The sequence below is a fragment of the Oncorhynchus kisutch genome, linkage group LG6, assembly GCF_002021735.2.
Source record: "Oncorhynchus kisutch isolate 150728-3 linkage group LG6, Okis_V2, whole genome shotgun sequence".
Classification (NCBI taxonomy): Eukaryota; Metazoa; Chordata; class Actinopteri; order Salmoniformes; family Salmonidae; genus Oncorhynchus; species Oncorhynchus kisutch.
In genome coordinates this window covers 54,719,695-54,746,036 of record NC_034179.2, presented here as the reverse complement: position 1 = coordinate 54,746,036, position 26,342 = coordinate 54,719,695, and the positions used below count along the sequence as shown (strand labels likewise).

Below are 26,342 nucleotides of genomic sequence, written 5' to 3'. Positions count from 1 at the left end.
TGCCTTTTTTTTTTATTACATCAGCAGTTGTCACAAAGTGCTTTACAGTAACCCAGCCTAGACCCCAAAGAGCAAAGCAGAAGTGAGGGGATTGGGGACTAAAATGGTGAAAGGAAGATACACGATGCGCCTCTCACGGTATCATAAAATAGGTTAAAGTGCACAGTTTACGTTTAGTATTTTCTTCTAGTGGAGGATGTTAACAGTAGTAACAGGCAGAGGTAAACACAACGTGCATTAAAATACATTTAAAAAATGTATGAGTCATCAATTATTAATCTGAATGTCAAACAAGTAGCATCGGACCATCATGAGGAGAACAGCTTACCCCCTGGCCATTTCTATGAGTTCTTCCTGATTCCTATCGACATATTCCCTGCTCTAACTTGGACAGTGGATAGTGCACTCCAAAAAGTAAAAAAAAAAAATCCAAGTCAATTATATTCTAAGGAAACAGTACATCTGAAACGTCTGGGGATGAATAGCATTGCTGTTGTGATTCAAAGCTTTTCTCTTAAAAATGCACAGTTGTCTGCAGCTATCCACATCTCCCATAACTCTGGACAACCTCCCAGACAGAACAGACAGAGTAGATGACAGTCATCTACATGGGGTCAATTTCACACCTTAAGTATTGAATTTAAAATAAAATACATCTAAAAACGTGAAAAATAGTGAAGAATGTTTTTTTTTTAAACGTGAAAAATAGTGAAGAATGTTTTTTTTAAACGTGAAAAATAGTGAAGAATGTTTTTTTTTTAAACGTGAAAAATAGTGAAGAATGTTTTTTTTTTAAACGTGAAAAATAGTGAAGAATGTTTTTTTTAAACGTGAAAAATAGTGAAGAATGTTTTTTTTTTAAACGTGAAAAATAGTGAAGAATGTTTTTTTTTTAAACGTGAAAAATAGTGAAGAATGTTTTTTTTTTTTACGTGAAACAATGAATGTAAAAATCGAAAAGAAATGATATCAATAGCAAAACCAAAAAACTTGCAAGCAAATAATTTTTACTCGAGAGCACACTTGAATTTTAAAGCAGTAACAAATTATTTGAAAACTAATGCCAAAATAGTCCAGTTTTCTATTTAAATTCCTATCTATTAATTAATATGTTTACCTATCTAGTTACATGGTTTGTCATGAAAGGTATTATATAGATATGCTTCTAATGGAACACGCATGTGACAAATAACGTCTCGCAATGTAATGGTGATACAAATTAAAATAGCCAATGTAAACACATCAGTGGCTATCCAATAATTATTGACACGTACAGTTTTTAAGTGTGTTAGATTAGTTGGCTTGCTTAGTTGTTTGACTAGCTAGCCAAATAGAATGAATCGCCAGACTCTGCATGCCTGTAGCTAGCCACTGCCAGCCGTAGTGAAAGGTTTGCCCGTATGTTTTTACTAAACCAAGTGATGTCACGTCCGAATAGGCCATTGTGATTTTAGACCCATGACGAATGTCTCCAGTTAGCTAGCTAGCTACATCATTGTATTTAGGCCAGGGACTCGTGTGTACACCACTTACTGATGGAAAAGAGACCTGGAATGGAATATACAGTGCATTGCGAAAGTATTTGGCCCCCTTGAACTTTGCGACCTTTTGCCACATTTCAGGCTTCAAACATAAAGATATAAAACTGTATTTTTTTGTGAAGAATCAACAACAAGTGGGACACAATCATGAAGTGGAACAACATTTATTGGATATTTCAAACTTTTTTAACAAATCTAAAACTGAAAAATTGGGCGTGCAAAATGATTCAGCCCCTTTACTTTCAGTGCAGCAAACTCTCTCCAGAAGTTCAGTGAGGATCTCTGAATGATCCAATGTTGACCTAAATGACTAATGATGATAAATACAATCCACCTGTGTGTAATCAAGTCTCCGTATAAATGCACCTGCACTGTGATAGTCTCAGAGGTCCGTTAAAAGCGCAGAGAGCATCATGAAGAACAATGAACACACCAGGCAGGTCCGAGATACTGTTGTGAAGAAGTTTAAAGCCGGATTTCGATACAAAAAGATTTCCCAAGCTTTAAACATCCCAAGGAGCACTGTGCAAGCGATAATATTGAAATGGAAGGAGTATCAGACCACTGCAAATCTACCAAGACCTGGCCGTCCCGCTAAACTTTCAGCTCATACAAGGAGAAGACTGATCAGAGATGCAGCCAAGAGGCCCATGATCACTCTGGATGAACTGCAGAGATCTACAGCTGAGGTGGGAGACTCTGTCCATAGGACAACAATCAGTCGTATATTGCACAAATCTGGCCTTTATGGAAGAGTGGCAAGAAGAAAGCCATTTCTTAAAGATATCCATAAAAAGTGTCATTTAAAGTTTGCCACAAGCCACCTGGGAGACACACCAAACATGTGGAAGAAGGTGCTCTGGTCAGATGAAACCAAAATTGAACTTTTTGGCAACAATGCAAAACGTTATGTTTGGCGTAAAAGCAACACAGCCCATCACCCTGAACACACCATCCCCACTGTCAAACATGGTGGTGGCAGCATCATGGTTTGGACCTGCTTTTCTTCAGCAGGGACAGGGAAGATGGTTAAAATTGATGGGAAGATGGATGGAGCCAAATACAGGACCATTCTGGAAGAAAACCTGATGGAGTCTGCAAAAGACCTGAGACTGGGACGGAGATGTGTCTTCCAACAAGACAATGATCCAAAACATAAAGCAAAATCTACAATGGAATGGTTCAAAAATAAACATATCCAGGTGTTAGAATGGCCAAGTCAAAGTCCAGACCTGAATCCAATCGAGAATCTGTGGAAAGAACTGAAAACTGCTGTTCACAAATGCTCTCCATCCAACCTCACTGAGCTCGAGCTGTTTTGCAAGGAGGAATGGGAAAAAAATGTCAGTCTCTCGATGTGCAAAACTGATAGAGACATACCCCAAGCGACTTACAGCTGTAATCGCAGCAAAAGGTGGCGCTACAAAGTATTAACTTAAGGGGGCTGAATAATTTTGCACGCCCAATTTTTCAGTTTTTGATTTGTTAAAAAAGTTTGAAATATCCAATAAATGTCGTTCCACTTCATGATTGTGTCCCACTTGTTGTTGATTCTTCAAAAAAAATACAGTTTTATATCTTTATGTTTGAAGCCTGAAATGTGGCAAAAGGTCGCAAAGTTCAAGGGGGCCGAATACTTTCGCAAGGCACTGTACACCACCTGGAATGGAATTAATGGAATGGTATCAAACACATAGTTTCCATATTTTTTATATCATTCCATTCACTCCATTCCAGACATTATTATGAGCCAACCTCTCCTCATCAGCTGCCTGTGAAATGCCGGGCAAGAGCATAGGCGAAATAGATTTAACAGTTGGTTGTTGGAAAATTTGAACTGCAAACTAATTTTGCATTAGTTTTCAAATCATTTGCTCTCGCTTTAAAATTATTTGCTTGCAATTTGTTTTTTGTTTTTTTATCTCAACATCCATTATTTCACTTTTCCTCAAAATATAACTTTTACATTTAGAACTTTATTTTTCATGTTTACGAATTTTTTGATTTTTGAAAACAGTACTTAAGGTGTGAAATTTACCCCATACACCTATTTCATGTCATCTACTTCATCATAGACTGAGATGACATGAGCAGTCTTTATAGAGGTAAAAAGGTTATGTATGCCATGTGTTTTAGTAGTAATGGTAAGATGGAGACAGCAGTCTGGTGGCCTTGAGATCCTCTCCTTTCCCTCCCATACAAATGCAGGCCGACCTTATAATAGGACACAGCCACAGACAGCAGACTGGGAGGATGGAGGGAGGGGGGGGGGGGGTTGTAAATATTCTTCTGATGGATGAGAGAGGACGGTACCTGAATTATTTACACTCTGTGGTCCTTGGGGAGAAAGCACACAGGGGTGTGGATTGGGGGGGGGGGGGGATAAGCTCCTGGTGAGTAGGTGGAGGGGGTTGGGGGGCAAGGGTTTGGTAGTTTGTAGGTCAGTGGGTGAGGCAGGGTCATTCACTCGGAAACAGGCTTAACCTGGGCTCTTAGTGATGGAGGAGGGGGGTTATTGGCAGCCATCAGCCCCCCTCCAGCCCTCATGCCCTTGAGAAGGTGCTAGAAACGGCGATAGTAGTAATATGCTTTTATGGAGGAGATGTGGGGGAGGGGAGAACGTAATTTGTCTACATTGTTTTGACTCAGAAATTGTATGATTTACTCATTATTCCCAATTAGATTGTGAGGAGTATTACGAGACAATAATATGAGGAAAATCACTTCACCATTTGTCAATTGACTTTACAATTTTTTTTAGGAATCGCAAATAAATTGAAAATAGATTAATGTGAAGCAGGGTAAGCTAATATGAATATGAACAACATATTGGGTGAAACCGATTATAGAAAACGAATATCTAGCATTTCTTGACTGATTTTAAGAATTCAGATGAACCTGAATAAAAATATATATTATTTTACTCCTGCTGCTCCTGTCTTCACCTCAGTACCTTCATACATCGAGGAGAAACGAGTGAGCTGTACACCTCAGAGCCTGTAACACGTACGTTTCTGCGAAAGCCTTCCGTTCCCTCCAGGACATGCAGCACTAGGAAGACTGCAGAACCCTACAGTATAGATCTTACAGTTACCCATATAGTGAAACAAGTAGGGTACGCTTCCCTCTGAGACAATGCAACAACACTTTCAGTATAAAGAATGGCACTGGTTAAGCCCTCCTGGAAAGAGCAGTAGTCTGGCCGCTTAGAGGTGAAGCAGATTAAAGAGAGAGAAAATGTTTTGGTCCTGCCTGGCTTTCACATGAGAGAATGGGAGAGAACATTTTGAGTTAAGCTTGTCTTATGTGTTGCATTTGTCTGACGCCAGTGTCATCTGCCTATCTGGTGGTTCAGCTTAATCCTATATGGTTATTTCAGCTCTCTCTCTCTCCTCTCACTGCCCAGCCCCTGATCCATCCGCGCATAAACTCAGCAAAAAAATAAACGTCCCCTTTTTCAGGACCCTGTCTTCAAAAGATCATTCGTAAAAATCCAAATCACTTCGCAGATCTTCATTATAAAGGGTTTAAACACTGTTTCATATGAACCATAAACAATTAATGAACACGCACCTGTGGAACGGTCATTAATACACTAACAGCTTACAGACGGTAGGCAATTAAGGTCACAGTTATGAAAACTTAGGACACTAAAGAGGCCTTTCTACGGACTTTGAAAAACACCAAAAGAAAGATGCCCAGGGTCCCTGCTCATCTGCATGAACGTGCCTTAGGCATGCTGCAAGGAAGCATGAGGACTGCAGATGTGGCCAGGGCAATAAATTGCAATGTTCGTAATGTGAGACGCCTAAGACAGAGCTACACAGAGACAGGACGGACAGCTGATCGTCCTCGCAGTGGCAGACCACGTGTAACAACACCTGCACAGGATCGGTACATCCGAACAACACACCTGCAGGACAGGTACAAGATGGCAACAACAACTGCCTGAGTTACACCAGGAACGCACAATCCCTCCATCATTGCTGTCCACAATAGGCTGAGAGAGGCTGGACTGAGGGCTTGTAGGTCTGTTGTAAGGTAGGTCCTCACCAGATGTCACCGGCAACACCGTCGCCTATGGGCACAAACCCACCGTCGCTGGACCAGACAGGACTGGCAAAAAGGACTGGCAAAAAGTGCTCTTCACTGACGAGTCAGGGTTTTGTCTCACCAGGGGTGATGGTCAGATTCACATTTATCGTCAAGGGAATGAGCGTTACACCGAGTCCTGTACTCTGGACCGGGATCGATTTGGAGGGTCCATCTTGGTCTGGGGCGGTGTGTCACAGCATCATCAGACTGAGCTTGTTGTCATTGCAGGCAATCTCAACGCTGTGCGTTACAGGGAAGACATCCTCCTCCCACATGTGGTACCCTTCCTGCAGGCTCATCCTGACATGACCCTCCAGTATGACAATGCCACCAGCCATACTGCTCGTTCTGTGCGTGATTTCCTGCAAGACAGGAATGTCAATGTTCTGCCATGGCCAGCGAAGAGCCCGGATCTCAATCCCATTGAGCACGTCTGGGACCTGTTCGATCGGAGGGTGAGGGCTAGGGCCATTCCCCCCAGAAATGTCTGGGAACTTGCAGGTGCCTTGGTGGAAGAGTGGGGTAACATCTCACAGCAAGAACTGGCACATCTGGTACAGTCCATGAGGAGGAGATGTACTGCAGTACTTAATGCAGCTGATGGCCACACCAGATACTGACTGTTACTTTTGATTTTTACCCCCCCCCCCCCCTTATTCGGGGACACATTATTCAATTTCTGTTAGTCACGTCTGTGGAACTTGTTCAGTTTGTGTCTCAGTTGTTGAATCTTATGTTCATACAAATATTTACACATGTTAAGTTGGCTGAAAATAAATGTAGTTGACAGTGAGAGGACGTTTCTTTTTTTGCTGAGTTTATTTAGCTTTAGATAACAGAGGGGGCTGGGCTGGGCTCAACATGATTGCGCTGCTTACTGTTGCCTAACTCTTGATATAGCCCTGAATCAATGAATCAAAGTCATATGGAAATCAACATTGAAAAGCATAGAATCCTGTTTGTGCCTTTGCTTAGTGTTGCTATATTGCACATTTCAGTATTGCCATTTAAACAGGCAAAATGCATAGAGAACTAAACTTGAATTCTGAACAGCAAACAATCTGATTACCTGCACTACTCTGACACCAGCAACCCCAATGCTTTATTCCACTGCTATAGGCTACAGCACAGACCCTAAACAATACAGCATAACCAGCCATAGGGAAAGCAGGATGAATTGTCTATAAGAGTGCGTGTCCTTTACATTTACAACCAACTTATAGGATATTGAATTTTGAATTACCTTTTTTTATTTGAAACAATTACGATAGCCAATTAAAAATGGAAATAAGTAGCCATATGAATTACTGTCGTTATCAATAAATATTTAGGCTACTCATGTGGTTGATACGAAACGGTCAACATAATGCTGTTTGTGATCTCTTGTTGTATACTGAACAAAATTAGTAACGCAACATGCAACAATTTCTAAGATTTTACTGAGTTACAGTTCATATCAGGAAATCAGTCAATTGAAATAAGTTCATTAGGCCCTAATCTAAAGAATTCACATGACTGGGCAGGGGTGCAGCCATGGGTGGGCATTGGAGGGCATAGGCCCACCCACTGGGGAGCCAGGCACAGCCAATCAGAATGGGTTTTCCCCCACAAAATGACTTTATTACAGACAGAAATACTCCCCCTGTGTGTAAGAAGAGGACTGGCCACCCCACATAGCCTGGTTCCTCTCTAGGTTTCTTCCTAGGTATTGGCCTTTCTAGGGAGTTTTTCCTAGCCACCGTGCTTCTACACCTGCATTGCTTGCTGTTTGGGGTTTTAGGCTGGGTTTCTGTACAGCACTTTGAGATATCAGCTGATGTACGAAGGGCTATATAAATAAATGTGATTTGATTTGTTTAAGTAGCTTCTTGATATGCCATACCTGTCAGGTGGATGGATTATCTTGGCTAAGGAGAAATGCTCACTAACATGGATGTAAACAAATGTGTACACTAAATTTGAAAGAAAAAGATTTTCTGTGCATATTGAACATTTCTGGGATTTTTTATTTCAGCTCATGAACCTTGGGACCAACACTTTACATGTTGTGTTTATATTTTTGTTCAGTGTACTTGGCCAGAGGGATAAACCTATTTCCCTGTGTGAACTTCCCGGGATAATCTCAATTGCGTCCTCCTCGCATTCTGTCTCCTCGCTTCCTTCCCTAAACACATTGGAGAAGGTCAAAGGCGAGGGTCCTCTGGCTTTCTCATCCAATGGGTTTTGAGAAGGAGGCGAGGAGAGAGAGGATAGAGGACACGAGGAGAATAGGATTTAGATTCTCCCATCGAGTCTCCTCTGACCCGCTTCTCATGCATCGGGATGTGCGTAGCTTCAGTGATTCATTCGGAATACACAGACATCCGTGACTGCATTGTGTATTCTCCAATATCTGACCTTCTCAATATATAATGCAACGCTATAGGCTAATGCCAGACAGCCATTCATTCTACATAGCTTAACACTTTTCTTTCTGAGAAAGAGACTGTACAGACTCATAGCTATGACAACTCAGCATTGCCGCGGGAAGTAGTCGTGCTGATGCACTAATCACAATAAAATAGTTTACCAAATTAGTGCACTAGGCCTTTATTACTCCTGCATGAAAATAATCGTCAGCAGAGCGGGAGAACCCCCCCAAGGACCTTACATGTTCTGTTTCGAGGCGAATTGGCTCTGGCAGCCAACACAGCCAAATACTCCATCTAAACGTGAATTGAATCTCAATTGCAGTACGGTTCGAGAAACATAAATCCCCCGACTTTCAAATCACATCAAAATTATTTCACAAACGCTAAATGTATACTGTTTTAACCGATTTTAACAAAGTTGCAGCTGACAGTATTTTTTTATGTGACAACATTTTAGTGGCGTCCGTTTTCAGTTTGAAGACAGGTGTTCGGGGACGCAGATAAATAATTACCACAGGTACACCTCCTTCCTATGAGTTTGCCATAAATAAGCTCTGTAACATAGAAATATGGTCTTATGGGAACCCCAACCCTATAAACATGTAGTAATTTAACCTTTGTTTTTTATTACATTTATGTATCGCTTATATGAACGATTTAGGCCTACGTTTCCAAAAGGCCTACGTTTCCAAAAGGCCAAAACCGTACCGTGTCGTGGCTCTTAAAAAAACTCCCCCAGTGATAATATACTATCGTCAATAGGCGCTAAAGTTACGTACTTAGGTCTATATATGAGGTACCATAGAGCATGCTTTTGTAGAACAGTTGATGGCACACTGAGCTACTGGTCAGAAGGTAGAAGGTGGAAGATTCGAGCTACACTCCCTGCATCCTTTCATTACAATACCTTCAGTTGCATAGTTGTGGTCCCGGAGGAAGCTGTTGTTTATTTTGCGGGTGTCGATTTCTTCATCCATTTGTGACACTTATTTTGTAAACCAGAAACAGAGAAACAAGTATCCATGGTCCTGAAACATCGCTTCAGCACAGGGTCGGCGCAAGCTGCGCGCTTTTCGTCATGATTAGACCCTTTCCAGAAATAAGAATGTGGAAAAGAGGCAGAAACCTCAACGTTTGCTCCTGAACGAATAAATAACCGTTCGATACAATATCATAGGAGGAAAAGCCTGTCCCTTTCGAGACGACCGTTGAATCGTCGGTTGTCTGCCAATAATAGGCTCAGATTAAAGTGGCAGAAAACGAACTATAAAATTGACAGCAAGAAAATAGCTGCGCATTACGTCTCCATTGTCAGAGGCGCAATACTACAGTCCAGAAATCAGAGCAGGGTGTGTGAGATGGTTCTTATTTTGCTCCAGTCTGCTTGCATCGCAGCGTCCGTTTCCTCTTGGATCACCCCGTTTCGCCTCGACGTGTCGCTCTGCCGCCAAACCTCACCCGGTGCTTCACTGCCAGCCTGCTGTTGCCACTGCCCATTCGCGCATTGCGTTACTGGCTCCGCCCCGACAGCTTGCCTCTGTCGACCTGCGTCAGCATCACAAGTGATGTGTTCGCACATGCTGGGGCAGAGCGCAGGTAAGCGCTCTCATATCAGGGGGATACGGTGGTCACATATTTGATTTTTGTTGATCAACAAACATACAATATATCGATGCACTTCAAATCCTTTCTGATAATTGTTACCTTAAAAAGTGTGTGTGTGTGTGTGTGTGTGTGTGTGTGTGTGTGTGTGTGTGTGTGTGTGTGTGTGTGTGTGTGTGTGTGTGTGTGTGTGTGTGTGTGTGTGTGTGTGTGTGTGTGTGTGTGTGCCTGCCTGCCTGCCTGCTTGTGTCTCTGTGCCCACACTGTAATTTCCCCTAGTTGGGTTTGGGCATGGTGGTGTTGGTGTCTGTGGCTGTCAGAGACCTCCCCCTACCCATCCTGCCCCTACATGTTAAATCATCTGTGCTGTAGGATCATGTTTTAACAGCCCACTGCTCTTCAGCTAGGTCTGGATAAATCACAGCCATTATCTACATCCCCAAAATGATGAAGGTCACTGATGCATGCCATGAAAATAAGTTCCATCCACCCCATTTATGACCAGTTGAATATTCCCCAATCCAATTGTCTCCGTTGTCATGGTTCTCCATGACAAACCATTCCCCTCAACCCCTAATCCTTTTAATAAGGAGATAGTCCTCACCAACCCCTGAATAATCTGGGTTCACATTCACTCTAAATGGTATAGAATCTGTCTTTGCCGTCATGGGGTTTGAACAAACTGTTATGATAATTCTATTTGGGCGCTGAGGGGTATAAGCAACAGGAAGAGGGAATTAAAAAGGCATTGATTTTCTCCAGAATCACCACACTGGGATGTGCTCTATTACTGGGAGACTGGGAGACTGCATTAGAGAGGCCTTCTGATGGATGACATTAACAGGCAGAGCTCATTGCTGTCCTTGGGAAGGAGGAGGGCTTAGATGTATTATTATTCTGTATGCAGACAGGCACACGCATGCACACACACACACACACACACACACACACACACGGTTCTAAGGGGCTTGCAGAAAGACCATTTTATTCTGCAATGATACTGTAGGGGGTGGAAACAGCCTTGAGGAAGCCAAGACTGAGATCAATAATCTGACTGCTTTAATTAAAGCTTCTGCGTCCAGGACACACAACCACAGCAGCAGTCTGTTTACTGAAACCTCTCTCTACTGGCCTGTTCACTGTAAAATATACCACCGACCAAACCCATTTACAATCCAAAGCCTCTGTATTATAGTGGTGATGGTTGAGAGAAACATACATTACATGACCAAAAGTATGTGGACACCTGCTCGTCGAACATCTCATTCCAAAATCATGGGCATTAATATGGAGTTGGTCCCTCCTTTGCTGCTATAAGAGCCTCCACTCTTCTGTGAAGGCTTTCCACTAGTTGTTGGAACATAGCTGCGGGGACATGCTTCCATTCAACCACAAGAGCATTAGTGAGGTCGGGCACTGATGTTGGAAGATTAGGCCTGGCTCGCAGTCGGCATTCCAATTCATCCCAAAGGTGTTCGATTGAGGTTACAGCTCTGTGCAGGCCAGTCATGTTCTTCCACACCGATCTCGACAAACTATTTCTGTATGGACCTCGCTTGTGCGCACAGGGGCAATGTCATGCTGGAACAGGAAAGGGCCTTCCCAAACTGTTGCCACAAAGTTGGAAGTACAGAATCGTCTAGAATGTCATTGTATGCTGTAGCGTTAAGATTTCCCTTCCCTGGAACTAAAACAGCCCCACACCATTATTCCTCCTCCACCAAACTTTACAGTTGACACTATGCATTGGGGCAGGTAGTGTTCTCCTGGCATCCGCCAAACCCTGATTCATCCGTCGGACTGCCAGTCGGTGAAGCCTGATTCATCTCTCCAGAGAACGCGTTTCCACTGCTCCAGGGTCCAATGGCGGCGAGCTTTACACCACTCCAGCCGACGCTTAGCATTGCGTATGGTGATCTTAGGCTTGTGTGTGGCTGCTCGGCCATGGAACCCCATTTCATGAAGCTCCTGACAAGCAGTTATTGTGCTGACCTTGTTTCCAGATGCAGTTTGGAACTCGGCAGTGAGTGTTGCAACCAAGGACAGGCAATTTTTACATGCTACGCGCTTCAGCAATCGGTGGTCCCGTTCTGAGGGCTTCTCTGGCCTACCACTTTGCGGCTGAGCTGTTGTGAGCGTGTTCGTGTTTGCGCGAACTGTGCACACACACAGAAATGTGATCTCCGAATAATCATTACATCGGTCATTGGGAGTGCATATTGCAGAGTATTCCAGCACAACACTTGTATTAGCATCCCTCCTCTCATAATAGGACACCTGCTCCTAAGCTGTGAGAACCACAGCGCCACTCATCGAAAACACACAGACAATAATTACCTAATTATAACACACAATCGCTCTTGTGGATGCCGTGGTAATTGCATGACCTGGGGACGGAGCCTGATTGGAACACGCAGGGCTGTCCTCCACGGAGAGCATGGCCAGGGTCTGCCTCCTAATCGGCTCTGCCGTTCAACCTGCCCCCTGTGCCCACCTGGCTCCTGGCTGCTGCTGCAGTGGCTTATGGGGGAATACTCCCCTGATGTGCTGTGTTCCCTCTCTCCCATCCCCCCCCTCTCACTCCGTCACCCCATAACCCTCCTCCAACCACATCAAGCCCAGCGCCGCTACCTCGGTCAGTGTGCTCTGTTCACCCAGGAGAGGTAGCTAGCGCCACAGCTCCACGGGCCTAGTTGTGCAGTGCTATGGTTACTAGCCATCCATCCTTCCCTTACGCACTGGAGCCCTCTGCATCTATGGGAACAGAAAACGTTGCGCAGATCTTAATGACCTCACAGTCCCTATAGAGGGACACAAAGCACGGAGAGTAGAGTGATCACTACATAAAACACAGCGAGACTCGCGATCCAGACTAGCCATATACAAGCACCAATGGAGCAGACGAAAAAAGAAAGGTGAGCTCCTCTTCTTAAACAACACACATCCGTGATTACAAATGCAGAGCACAAAGTGGTAGACTCTGGGTGGCCTAATTGAATTCATAGCAAATAGGATTGAGCCATACGCCGATCTGGCCAGCTGCCACGGTGAAGAGGTGCAGAGGGACACGTTCGCCTGGAGCTGGAGAACCTGCAAGTCCTGTGATGGAAAGCACCCTGCCAGCTCCAAATGAAATAACCACTCCTGATAGGCCAGCTCTGGATCTGAACTTACTGACCTGGAATCAGCTTACAGAGTCACTGTACTGTATAGAAAAATGTGTTGCGACAAGACCTCACCGACTGCAGAACTGTCAAAACTGCCCTCCTGAATTCCTGGGGAACACGACTGTTAAGTATAGAAAGTTGCAGGCAAAGACCTATTTTGAAGAAGAAAAATGAAAAGGCTAATCACGAGGGCATGATTTTGTGGGTTTGATTGGTGATGTTTTCTCCTCAGGTAGTGAGGTTTTAGAGGTTGCCTTATGGAGAATGTTCTTATAGCAGTAACATTGTCTGAATTAGCTGTGAGAGGAGAGGGGAATTATTTTGAAAATAAGTTCTGTCAAGCCCCTGTCGACTCAGACACCTCGATATGCTCCACAAACTGCTGTTTGGAAGAGAGCCAACTCGTCTATTTTAGGCAGGGGGTTTGGAGCTGCAAGGTAGAGTAAAATAGAAGACAGGAAGGAGAGGGTGAGAGAGGGTGGAGGAGAGAGAAATGCACGGTGAACAAAAATATAGGTCACACACTCACAGGATGGAAAATGGATTTAGTGAGAAACAGCCAGAATGAGATGGACTGAGAGAGAGAGAGATGCAGTAGTCATCATGTTTTAAGAAGGACTATTAGATTATCCTCCTACAGGATGCTTTTAATCCGCTCTCCCCCAGCCTGACCTTTATCCTCTCTCTCTCTCTCTCTCTCTCTCCCTCTCTCTCTCTCTTTCTCCTCTCTCTATCTGTTCTCTCTCTCTCTCTCTCTCTCTCTCTCTCTCAATCTCTCCATCTCTTCTCTCTCTATATATATATCTCCTCTCTCTATCTCTTCTCTCTCTCTCTCTATCTATCTCTCCTCTATCTATCTCTCCTCTCTCTCTCTCTCTCTCTCTCTCTATCTCTCCTCTCTATATCTCTATCTCTCTCGCTCTCTAGCTCTATATCTCTCTCTTTCTCTCTCTCTCCTCTCTCTCTCTCTCTCTCACTCTCTCTCCTCTCTTTCTCTCTCACTCTCTCTCTCTCACTCTCTCTCTGTCCCTCTCTCTCTCACTCTCTGTCTCTCTCTCTCTTATTTTAAACCTAGTCCTCTCACTTATTTTAGTCCTGGGCTGGGATCCATAAAACCACAAACAATAACAGTTACAGAATCACATATAACATACAATAACATGGCATTGGTTTGATATCGCTGTGAAACACAGTTCTGTGTGTCACACCCTGACCGTAGGGAGCTTTATATGTCTCTATTTTGGTTTGGTCAGGGTGTGATTTGGGTGGGCATTCTGTTTATTGTTTTGTTGGCGACATCTTATAATAAAGACGTATGTACGCTCACCACGCTGTGCTTTGGTCTGCTGTTTCCACCTGAGACGATCGTTACAGAACTACCCACCACCAAAGGACCAAGCAGCGTGGAAGAGAGGACTGGACATGGGAGGACATCCTGGACGGCAAGGGATCGCCTCCCATGGGAACAGGTGGAGGCAGCCAGGAGAGCGGAGGCAGCAGGAAAAGGGAACCAGAGTAATGAGGGAACGCGGCTGGCAAGGAAGCCCGAGAGGCAGCCCCCCCCCCCCCAAAGACATTTGGGGGCACACGGGGAGTGTGGCCGAGTCAGGTTAGAGACCTGAGCCCCCTCCCCGTGCTTACCGTGGCGAGCATGTGACTGGTGCTTCCAGCGACGCCCTCCAGTCAGGAGCTTCCAAAGGCGCCCTTCAGTCTGAAGCTTCCAGAGGCGTCCTTCAGTCAGGAGCTTCCAGAGACGCCCTTCAGCCCAGAGCTTCCAGAGGCGCCCTTCAGTCCGGAGCTTCCAGAGACGCCCTCCAGTCCGGAGCTCCCATCAAGGGTCTCCAGTCCAGGGCCCGCTACGAGGGTTCCCAGTCCGGCCCCCACAACAAGGGTCCCCAGTCCGGGGCCCGCCACGAGGGTTCCCAGTCCTGGGTCGGCGGCGAGGGTCCCCGCTCTAGAGGCGCCACCCAAGTGGGCCAAGCCAGAGGTGGAGCGGGGTCTACGTCCCGCACCAGAGCCGCCACCGCGGAGAAATGCCCACCCATTTCTGTGTGTTTGGCCGGGCGTGGTTCTCAATCAGAGGCAGCTGTCTATCGTTGTCTCTGATTGAGAACCATACTTAGGTAGCCTTTTTCCCACCTGTATTTGTGGGTAGTTGTCCATGTATATCTGCCTGTGAGCACTACGTTGGCTTCACGTTTTCGTTTTGATGTTTATTGTTTTGTTGGCGACATCTTATAATAAAGACGTATGTACGCTCACCACCCTGCGCTTTGGTCTGCTGTTTCCACCTGAGACGACCGTGACACTGTGTAGGCCTACATGTTGGACACTAAATCATGAAGATAAAATGTCAAATAATTTTGACATTATTTATGACCATACCAAGTCATAATACCAGCACACATTTCTGATGCACGGTTAAAAGGACATGGGTTTTCCCTACAGCCTAGTCCTGTCTACTGTTCATGTGACAGAGGAAGTACATCTGATTTGTCTTTTCCCTACAGCCTAGTCCTGTTTACTGATCATGTGACAGAGGAAGTACATCTGATTGGTCGTTTCCCTACAGCCTAGTCCTGTATACTGTTCATGTGACAGAGGAAGTACATCTGATTGGTCTTTTCCCTACAGCCTAGTCCTGTATACTGTTCATGTGACAGAGGAAGCACATCTGATTGGTCTTTTCCCTACAGCCTAGTCCTGTATACTGTTCATGTGACAGAGGACATTTACTGTATCTGTGATCCATCCAGATCAGATGATGACAGAGTGACCTGTCCCACGGTCCTCATGCGCTCTCTAATCTCGGAAATCGCTCACTGGGTGGCGTGACACGCCAGACGCGACATTCATCGTCAATACATCTGACTTATTGACAGCTGTCACTTCGGCCCAGCGTGATCAGTCCAGTCCTACGCTTTGTTTTCCTACCCTACCCTTTGTTCTCTTCATTTCTTATTCAGTGCGAGCCCAGAAATCAATAGCCAAAGCCTAATCCTTTAGAAAACCCTCCCCCGAACTCAAAGGTCTCTGTGTCACCTTAATGAATTTATAGGAAAGTGACACACACTTCCTGTTCCTGGTGCGCAAAAAAATGAGAAAAGCAAGGCAGTTTTTTTTTAAACCCGGTGAAAGATTACTTAAAGGAAGCAATACATTCAGGTAAAGATCTCCGGCTCTATTTCGTCAATGAAGCTGAAATGCACTTCAGCTCATAAACAGCGGCCGTTCTGGTCATGTCGCCTCAACGCCTCATTAAACCCCTCCACCGCTTCCTCCCCGGTTACATTCGCAATGACTTGAGGTACCTAGTAGGCAAATTACTCGGCAATCGATCAAAATTACATTAAGGCTTGTGACAGATTGACTCCAATACAAAATAAGCAGGTTCATGCTTCCCCTATTTGGTCTATTTATAGACGACCAAGACAGGAAATGAAGGCAAGTGAGGACACCAGCAGATGAACCGAGACAATTGAACTGCATGACTTGACCTTTTGTTTCAACTGTTATTTTGTTGTTGTTGATCAATCTCTGACTAAATGACACCCTCTCTGTGAAAGAACACACGCGTGTTGCAAGGACTGGCAGTAGACCAGATAGCGTCAGACGCTCGTCTATCAAAAGGCCCAGGAGGACTTGATGCACGGCATTTGATCTCGAATGAAAACCCCCCTCCATCAGCTGTGTGCCATAGCCAACGGAAAAAAACTCCCCAGGTTCCTTTACTGTCCAGGGCGGTGTCTCAAAATCACACCACATCTATGACAGTGGTAGTGAACCTGTGGCAGTGATGTCCATCACCTGTGACCAGGACTCGGGGGGGGGGGGGGCGAGTTAGTAAATGCTTCGTGCCAGACAGACACAGGCAGCTCCCAGCAGACACTTCGGCCCCTCTCCAACTGCAGCACAGAACACTGAACCTCCACAAATAGAACATGTGCACATCATGTCTGAGCCTAAACAGAACAGGATTTAATCTTTCCTATTCTGGAATTCCCTTTGACTCGATGATTCTACAGAGCACCGCGCTAGGCTAAGCTGTCCAAATATTCAATCAGGATCCCGACTAAAGCTTCCAGAGGGGAATGGTGGTGGTACTGTGCTGACTGGTAGAGCACGCTGGGAAATGTTCTCATCGCAGAGTCCCTGGGAACTCAAGCATAAGGACAGGAACTTACTTGAGATGTTTTAAAGCTTTGAAGTGAGTTAAATCATGGAGAGTGTTGGATCCAATTAGGATCTACATCTACAATATATTGGTTATATCCCCACTGTTGAGGTGGAGTGAGACACACACAGAGACAGACAGAGACACAGAGACAGACAGAGAGAGACACAGAGACAAACAAAGAGGAGAGAAAAAGAGAGAGACAGAGACCGACACAGACAGAGAGGAGAGACAGAGACAGACAGAGGAGAGACACAGAGACAGACAAACACAGAGACAGAGAGAGAGAGAGACAGAGAGAGACACAGATACAGTTAGAGAGGAGAGACAGAGAGAGACACAGAGACAGACAGAGAGGAGAGACAGAGAGAGACAGAGAGACAGACAGAGAGGAGAGACAGAGACAGACAGAGAGGAGAGACAGAGAGAGACACAGATACAGTTAGAGAGGAGAGACAGAGAGAGACACAGAGACAGACAGAGAGCAGAGACAGAGAGACACAGAGGAGAGACAGAGAGCAGAGACAGAGAAAGACAGAGAGGAGAGAGGAGAGCGAGTAGCTATAGCAACAGTAAAAAAAAGGAACAATAGACAGCCCCCTCCTAGCTGCTCCTACTCTCTCCAGTAAGTGTTGTGAATGAGTTGGTGTCAGCCTGTCTGCCTGCAGGCCTGGTTCAGCTCTCTGCAGAGGGAGCTTAATAGCGGCACCATATGGCCAGCTCACGGCAGTAGCCACACACTCTAAATGGAGACCTGTTGTTTCCTCCCCACCACCGCTCACAGGAGAAACAGACGGACGTTCCTCTGGCGGGGGCTAAGGGCATTCTGGGGATCAGGCAGACGGGACCGTGGCTGGGGGTGTCCCGCCCCCAGCTGACTCTGCCTGCGCCCCTGTGATCACCCAGTCACCATGACAACTGTGTCAGTGCAACAGGAGAGGCCACGCACGGCCCCTCGTCAAACAAACAAAGGTGCTCTACTCTACTGTCATTGGGAGATGCTTTATACTGTATGAGCGTCTAAGCATTTTCAATAAGGTACAGCCACGTATGATATGCAACAACAGGCTCATGGATCGAGCAAACAAGGATATTTCTTAATTAGCTCTCCTAGGACCTTTTCACAGCTCAACGCCACACCAATGACCGTAGTGCCCTTCAGTGTCAGGTTTAAATTGCATCCAAAGCCTTGGGCTTAACTGGTTGGTCCGTCCCTCTGCTAATTTTACAGCATGAACAGCCTTTCATTCTCGTTCAATACAGCCGATTGGATGCCATTCTGTGGGCTTGATTCATTGTATACACAGTGAATGATCATTACTGAGGTTTCAAACAGAGCCATATTTATTAACGCAAACGCCCTACCAAATACACACGCATGCAGGCTGGAAAGCACTCACACACACACACACACACACACAGCACGCGCTCCCGCGAAATACACACGCAAAAATGTAAGCAAGCACCGCACACATACATATATACACACACACACACACACACACACAGCACGCGCACCCGCGAAATACACACGCAAAAATGCAAGCAAGCACCGCACACATACATATATACACACACAAGTCGGAATCATCTCTTCCAGGATATGGGCAGGTGGGAGGAGGTCAAGCAAGAAATCACGGCTTATCCTTTAACACCGTCTTTTGTTGTCAAACACATATGTTCGGTACGACCTGTGTCTGAGGCTGCAGTAACATAGTGGAGTCAAGTCTTACCCTACAGCACCATCACCTGGACAGTATGAGCTATTACACTAGTAACATAGGAACGAAGCTCAGCTCCAACCAGTAAGGAAATGAGCACTCAGACATCTTATTAATTATTCAATAACCAAAAGTAACATTTGCTTTGTTTAAATTAATTCCATAGAGTGTCTACAAGATATATACTTGGGTAACAGGGTATTAACTACACAAAAAGCTAATATGGCAAATAAAATACCTGTGCACAGGTGAAAGCAATATTATGTTATTTTACAAAGGGTTGCATTGCACACACACATAATAATTTTCAGAACGTTGAGTCAGCATCTAAAAACAAGGACAAAACCATAAGGAGGGTGCTTTTAAATCAAAGTGTCATGCATACCCACAGTCCAGCAGACATTGGTGTTTAATGTGTCGCAGACAGACTTTTACCACAATTGCAAATCTCACAGCAGCAGTAGTAGCCTCCATAAAGGGGTAGAGAATGAGGGGAAATGACTGGGACTGGGGATGTTCACATCAAGAGGGCTGGCCTGACAGGCTGATTTGACATCAGAGAGAGAGTGGCAGCCAAGCAGGCAGGCAGGGCTGTGGTCTCAGAGAGCAGGAGAGGGAGAGAGAGAGAGAGAGAGAGAGAGAGAGAGAGAGACTTCCACAGGGCTCAAAGATACAGATAAATCAGGAAAAGTGCTGTGTCAAGGGAAATCAGCAGAAAATGGACTGGGTCGGACACTCAGGGCTGGCTCCAGGCATAAGCAACATAAGAGGTTGCTTAGGGCCCCCGGCCCCTAGGGGGCCCCCCATCCCCAAAAATTATTATATATATATTTTGGAGAACTCAATCAGGGTATAAACTTACTGTTGAGCGTTATACTGAAAAAAAACATAAACGCAACATGGAACAATTTCAACGATGTTACTGACTTATATTTCATATAAGGAAATCAGTCAACTGAAATAAATGTTATGTCCTAATCTATGGATTTCACATGACTGGGCAGGGGTGCAGCCATGGGTGGGCCTGGGAGGGAATAGGCCCACCCACTTGCGAGCCAGGCCCAGCCAATCAGAATAACTTTTTCCCCAAAAAAGGGCTTTATTACAGACAGCACTATCCAGGTGGCTGGTCTCAGACGATCCCGCAGGTGTAGAAGCCGGATATGGAGGTCCTGGGCTGGCGTGGTTACACGTGGTCTGCGGTTGTGAGGCCGGTTGGATATATTGCCAAATTCTCTAAAACGACGTTGGAGGCGGCTTATGGTAGAGAAATTAACATTCTATTATCTGGCAACAGCTTTGGTGGATATTCCTGCAGTGCACAATATTTGAAAGAAATAAGCTGTTTGTGCATATGGAACATTTATTTTATTTTAGATCATGAAAAATGGGCCAACACTTTACATGTTGCATTTAAATTTCTGTTCAGTATAGAATAGTAGAATACACAAGGTGCACGTTAGGAAATTTGGTTGTGCATCAGCAGTTTTTCTCTTGTTTTGTCACTGACAGTCACTCAATTATCCATGTCAGCTAACAGTATTTAGATTGGTTAGTTAGTCTAGCCAGTTATCTAAACTTGTAATAATCATGGCCAAATACTGTGCCCAGGGGCCCTCACCACCAGGGGGCCCCCATTGATTTTGTTCATCATTTTCACCCAGACATTATTAAGATGACATAAGTCATGGCAAAGTGTAGAAATCAAGGAAATTAGCATCAAAACTAAGGGAAAAATCTCTCCACTCCATAGCAAAATTGGTAGAATTGCAGGAAATAAGTTCTAAAATTGCACCATCTTCTCTCCGCTCCATAGCAAAATGTGTAGAACAGCAGGGAATGAACTTTAAAAAATGTTACGTTTCTCTCCGCCGTCAAGAGTGGCAGGGGGGGGCATCAAAAGGCTAGAGCCGGCCCTGGGGACAATATTTTTAGAAACATTGACCACACAGCTTCCTGTATACACTATGAGGGGGTGTTGGATTAGAACACAATGTTGTATTAAAGGTTTTTCCACTATGTGGAGGAGAGATACAAGAGGATGAGAAAAAGAGAACTATGAGGAAAAACAAGGAGGAGGAACATTGAGATCAAATGTGTAGAACAACTTCATTGTTGAACAACTGTATGAGAGAATCACATGATGCGCATTCCCAGCCAGTCGTCTCTCTAACATGGCCATTACCCGCCACTTGTCAGCTGAATCTCTCAGCTCTTATCCTGGAGAGGATTAGGGCCGCTCGATGATTGAAAACTCAGCGATTCACATCATAACACCCCGACACAGTGTGTTTCAACCACTTTCCAAATGCACTTTCACAATTTAACATCAACAACAGCATCAAATCCCCCTGCCATTTCTGCTCCCCCCCCCCCCCCCGTGGCTCACATTCTAACCCTCCTGGAATCTTGGAGGTTTATGGTCCAGATCCACCAGAGCCCACAACAGGCCAGGTCTGACATGATGTTGCCTGCCCGCCATGTCTGGCCTTCCCTGGGTATAAATCCCTCTTTAGCATGGATGAGTGGCCCAGGTTATGAGCTCAGTACAGGCAGTGGGCTGTGGGTGGGTGGGTGTGGATGGAGCAGCATGGGAGAGGGGACTGGGGAGCTTCATGTGGAAATGGGCCGGAATAGATGAGGTGTCAGTGAGTGTGGCCAGCCACGTGCTGCTGGATAAAGCAGGTCAGTCAGGTTGCTCGCCTCGTGTTCAGGCAGAGGCATGAGTCAGACCATCGATAACAGGCAGGGGGGGGGGGCAAAGGAGAGGGGGTTAGAGCAGTAACACACGATGCTGGTGTGGTTCACAAAACAAAGCCAACCCCCCATGGAGGGACCAGGCAGCACAGGCTCGGCCAACGTTCCTGTTTGCCAATAATATGACCACCTACTCAGCAGGAGAGAGAGAGAGAACACAACAACAAGTAAATACACTACCAATGAAATAACTCTCAAGTTAAGAGCCATTGAGTACAGCCAGGAAGGCAGAAACACACAGACCAGCACTGTATTTTTCTCTCTCTTCTTTTGAATTACTCTGCTTTATGGATGATGACAGATACAGATTGCTGTATCCGAGCCCTAAGCAACCGAGAAGAAGGCACTTCCAGAGGTACGGCACCTGGGTAGTTGCCTTAGTGTAAGAAAGGAACTTTCAAGTGTGATATCAAAGAAATCTGTAAAACAGACGCCACAACAACACAATTAATCAAAGTGAAGAACATATTTTTAAGCAAGTAACAGAAGCATCAGAAGACCCCCAGCTAGCACACAACGTTCTTAGAACCATATGTTTCTTAGAGCTAGGTTAGAGTATGGTTGTTCTATGGTTATTTTGCATACAACCTTACCCACAACCTTCTGGGAATGGTGCAGGATAGTTGCTTGGCTTTGGAACATTCTCAGCACATTTACAGAACTTGAGAAAAATACATTATTTTGTTGGTATTTCATTGCTTTAAAAGAACATTTCCTAATAGTTCAAACATGGTTACATTTAATGTAAATGTTGGTAATGTTCTAGGAACGTTCTCCAACTGGTTTGACATTGGAAATGTTCTCAAATAGTTCAGAGAACGTTAAGAAACAACAATCTTCTGTGAGAATTTCAGTACTTTGTTTTTTACAGGTTTCACCATGGTTCTATTTAAAGTCATGTTCTCACATTGTTCTGAGAATGTTAAGAAACAATGTTCTTCTGTGGGAATTTCAGTACTTCAGCATAACATTTCCTACAGGTTTCCTCATAAAGTAACGTTCTCAAATTGTTTAAAGAAAGTTAAGAAAACTTTCCATAAAAACGACAAGAAAACTTTGGCAACGTTCAGAGAACGTTCTAAGAATGTTATTTAAAAACATACTGTATATCAGCATCATCAAAACTCTCTATATCCCCTATCTTGTTAAGTGTGTTCAGGTGTGTTGGCCGCGCCCACTAACTGGCCAGACCTGATCTTAATGAGTGCTTGTTTTCTTTGAAATGGGGTATATTTGAATAGACTAAAATGTACAGCTTTGATGAGTTAAAAAACATGGCATGCTAGCTCCATCCAGGTGGCACAGAGGACTAATTCCATGGATAGATAAGAAAATATTACAGGTTTGAATCTCACTGATGCTGTGCCACATAAATATGTGTTTGCACGATTAATGCCTAAGGAAAGGAAATTCCATGTGTCCTACCTGTGCCAGGAGTTCAAAACAGTTAACCCAAACTAAGCTAGCAGTGTTATTAAACATTTTATTGAAAGATGTTCTCAGAATGTTATTTAATTACTGTCAAATAACCTATAATTTCCGTTTTCAGACCGTTAATAAAACCTCCCAGGAAAACTTTCAGGGAACCATAGTAAAATGTTCTCAGAACCTCCCTGCAACTTATACTGAACAAAAATTTTAAAAAGCAACATGCAACAATTACAACAATTTTACTGAGTTACAACTCATATAAGAAAATCAGTCAACTGAAATAAATTCATTAGACCCTAATCTATGGATTTAACATGACTAGGCAGGGGCGCAGCCATGGGTTGGCCTGGAGGGCATAGGCCCACCCACTTGGGAGCCAGGCCTAGCCAATCAGAATAACTTTTTCTCCACAAAAGTGCTTTATTACAGAGAGAAATACTCCTCAGCTGTCTGGGTGGCTGGTCTCAGACGATCGCGCAGGTGAAGAAGCCGGATGTGGAGGTCTTGGGCTGGCGTGGTTACACGTGGTCTGTGGTTGTGAGGCCGGTTGTATATATACTGCCAAAATCTCTAAAGCGATGTTGGAGGCGGCTTATGGTAGAGAAAATAACATTATATTCTCTGGCAACAGCTCTGGTGGACATCCCTGCAGTCAACATGGCAATTGCACACTCCCTCAAAACTTGAGACATCTATGGCATTGTGTTGTGTGACAAAACTGCACATTTTAGAGTGGCCTTTCATTGTCCCCAGCAAAGGTGCACCTGTGTAATTATCATGCTGTTTAATCAGCTTCTTGATAATCCACCCACCTGACAGGTGTGGCATATCTTGGCAAATGAGAAATGCTCACTAACAGGTATGTAAACACATTTCTGCACAACATATTAGAGAAATAAGCTTTTTGTGCATATGGAACATTTCTGGGATCTTTTATTTCAGCTAATGAGACATGGGACCAACACTTTACATTTTGCATTTATATTTTTGTTGAGTATAAAAATGTACGTTTCCAGAACAGGTGAAATGTTCTCTTCCGTTCTCAGAACGTTTAAAAAACTTTACATTTTACCGGTCAGGAAACATATGGCTTCATTCCCAGAACCAATGGAAAACCAAAAAACGTACGTTCCCACAACTTCCAAGGAACCAAATATGCTATCTTGAGCCCATTCTGGATAAAACAAAAGAAAGTTGAAACATACATAAAACAAAACATTTTAACAAAGCTAACCTAAGAACCATACTTCCTAAATTCTATCAGCATATCAAATGCGTGACAAGAGCTGGTAGCTTCCTGGATCATTGCTACTCGAAATTCCACGATGCATAAAAAGTTCTCCCCCGCCCTGTCTTCAGCAAATCTGACCATGACTCCATTTTGTTGCTCCCAGCCTATTGACAGAAACTAAAACAGGAAACGCCCGTGCTCAGGGCAATACAACGCTGGTCTAACCAATCGGATTCCATGCTTCAAGATTGGTTCGATCACGTGGACTGGGATATGTTACGGATAACCTCAGACAATAACATTGATGCATATGCTGACTCGGTGAGCGAGTTAATTAGCAGTGCATCGGAGATATCGTACCCTCTGTGACCATTCAAATCTTCCCTAACCAGAAACCGTTGATTGATGGCAGCATTCGCGAAACTGAAAGCGTGAACCACCGCTTTCAATCATGGCAAGGTGACCGGAAACACAAACTAAAACAAACAGGGCAGCTATTCCCTCCGCAAGGCAATCAAACAAACAAAGCGTCAGTATAGAGACAAACTAGAGTCACAATTCAACGGCTCAAACCCGAGACGTATGTGGCAGGGTCTACAGTCAATCACGGATTACAAAAATAAAACCAGCCCAGTCGCGGACACCGACGTCTTGCTCCAAGACAAATTAAACAACTTCTTTGCTTGCTTTGAGAACAATACAGTGCCACTGACACAGCCCGCTACCAAAGCCTGTGGGTTCTCCTTCTCCGTGGCCAACGTGAGTAAAACATTTAAACGTGTTAACCCTCACAAGGCTGCTGGCCCAGACGGCATCCCTAGCCGAGTCCTCAGAGAATCCGCAGACCAGTTGGCTGGTGTGTTTACGGACATATTCAACCAATCTCTATCCCAGTCTGTTGTCCCCATATGCTTCAAGATGGCCAGCATTATTCCTGTTACCAAGAACGCTAAGGTAACTGAACTAAATTTACTCTCGTCCCATTGCACTCACTTCTGTCATCATGAAGTGCTTTGAGAGACTAATCAAGGACCATATCACCTCCACCCTAGCTGATACCATAGACCCACTCCAATTTGCTTACCGCCCCAATAGGTCCACTGATGATGCAATCTCCACCACACTGCACACTGCCCTATCCCATCTGGACAAGAGGAATACCTATGTAAGAATGCTGTTCACTGACTACAGCTCAGCATTTAACACCATAGTACCCTCCAAAATCGTCATTAAGCTCGAGACCCTGGGTCTCGACCCCGCCCTATGGAATTGGGTCCTGGACTTTCTGACTGGCCGCCCCCAGGTGGTAGGAAACAACATCTCTACCCAGCTGATGCTCAATACTGGGGGACAAGGGTGCATTCTCAGCCCTCTCCTGTACTACCTGTTCACCCATGACTGCGTGGCCATGCACGCTTCCAACTCAATCATCAAGTTTGCAGACAACACTACAGTGGTAGGCCTGGTTACCAACAACGATGGGCCCTCGGAGTGTGGTGTCAAGAAAATAAACTCTCACTCAACATCAACAAAACAAAGGAGATTATCGTGGACTCCCCCCCCCCCCCCCCCCCCCCCCCCCATCCACATCGACGGGACAGTAGTGAACAAGGTGGAAGTTTTAAGTTCCTCGGCGTACACACGGACAAACTGAAATTGTCCACCCACACAGACAGCGTGGTGAAGAAGGCGCAACAGCACCTCTTCAACCTCAGGAGGCTGAAGAAATTTGGCTTGTCATCTAAAACACTCAAAAACTTTTACAGATGCACAATCGAGAGCATTCTGTCAGGCTGTATCACCGCCTGGTATGGCAATTTCACCGCCCTCAGCTGCAAGGCTCTCCAGAGTGTAGTGCGGTCCGCACAACGCATCACCGGGGGCAAACTACCTGCCCTCCAGGAAGGCCAAAGGACAACATCCACCCGAGCCACTGCCTGATCACCCCGCTATCATCCAGAAGGCGAGGTCAGTACAGGTGCATCAAAGCTGGGCTGAAAAACAGCTTCTATCTCAAGGCCATCAGACTGTTAAACAACCATCACTAACATAGAGAGGCTGCTGCCAACATACAGACTCAAATCTCTGGCCACTTAAATAAACGGACTTAATAAAGGTATCACTAGTCACTTTAAATAACGCCACTTTAGTAATGTTTACATATCCTACATTACTCAGCTCATATGTATATACTGTATTCTACACCATCTAC

General features: G+C 44.8%; 1 protein-coding gene across 2 annotated transcripts in view; it reads right to left on the bottom strand.

Moving 5' to 3' along the window:
- The window catches only part of ppp2r2bb (protein phosphatase 2, regulatory subunit B, beta b), a 104,345-nt gene that overhangs the window by 48,318 nt on the left and 29,685 nt on the right, over positions 1 to 26,342 (bottom strand). Inside the window, exon 1 of one of the 2 annotated variants that reach the window (XM_020485950.2) lies at positions 8,955 to 9,553. The exons of the other annotated variant lie outside the window; for it this stretch is intronic. Within the exon in view, the coding sequence (XP_020341539.1) occupies positions 8,955 to 9,024 (70 nt within the window). The 5' untranslated portion in view covers positions 9,025 to 9,553. Of the gene's footprint in view, positions 1 to 8,954; positions 9,554 to 26,342 lie in introns of those variants that run through there. 2 annotated transcript variants of the gene reach the window in all.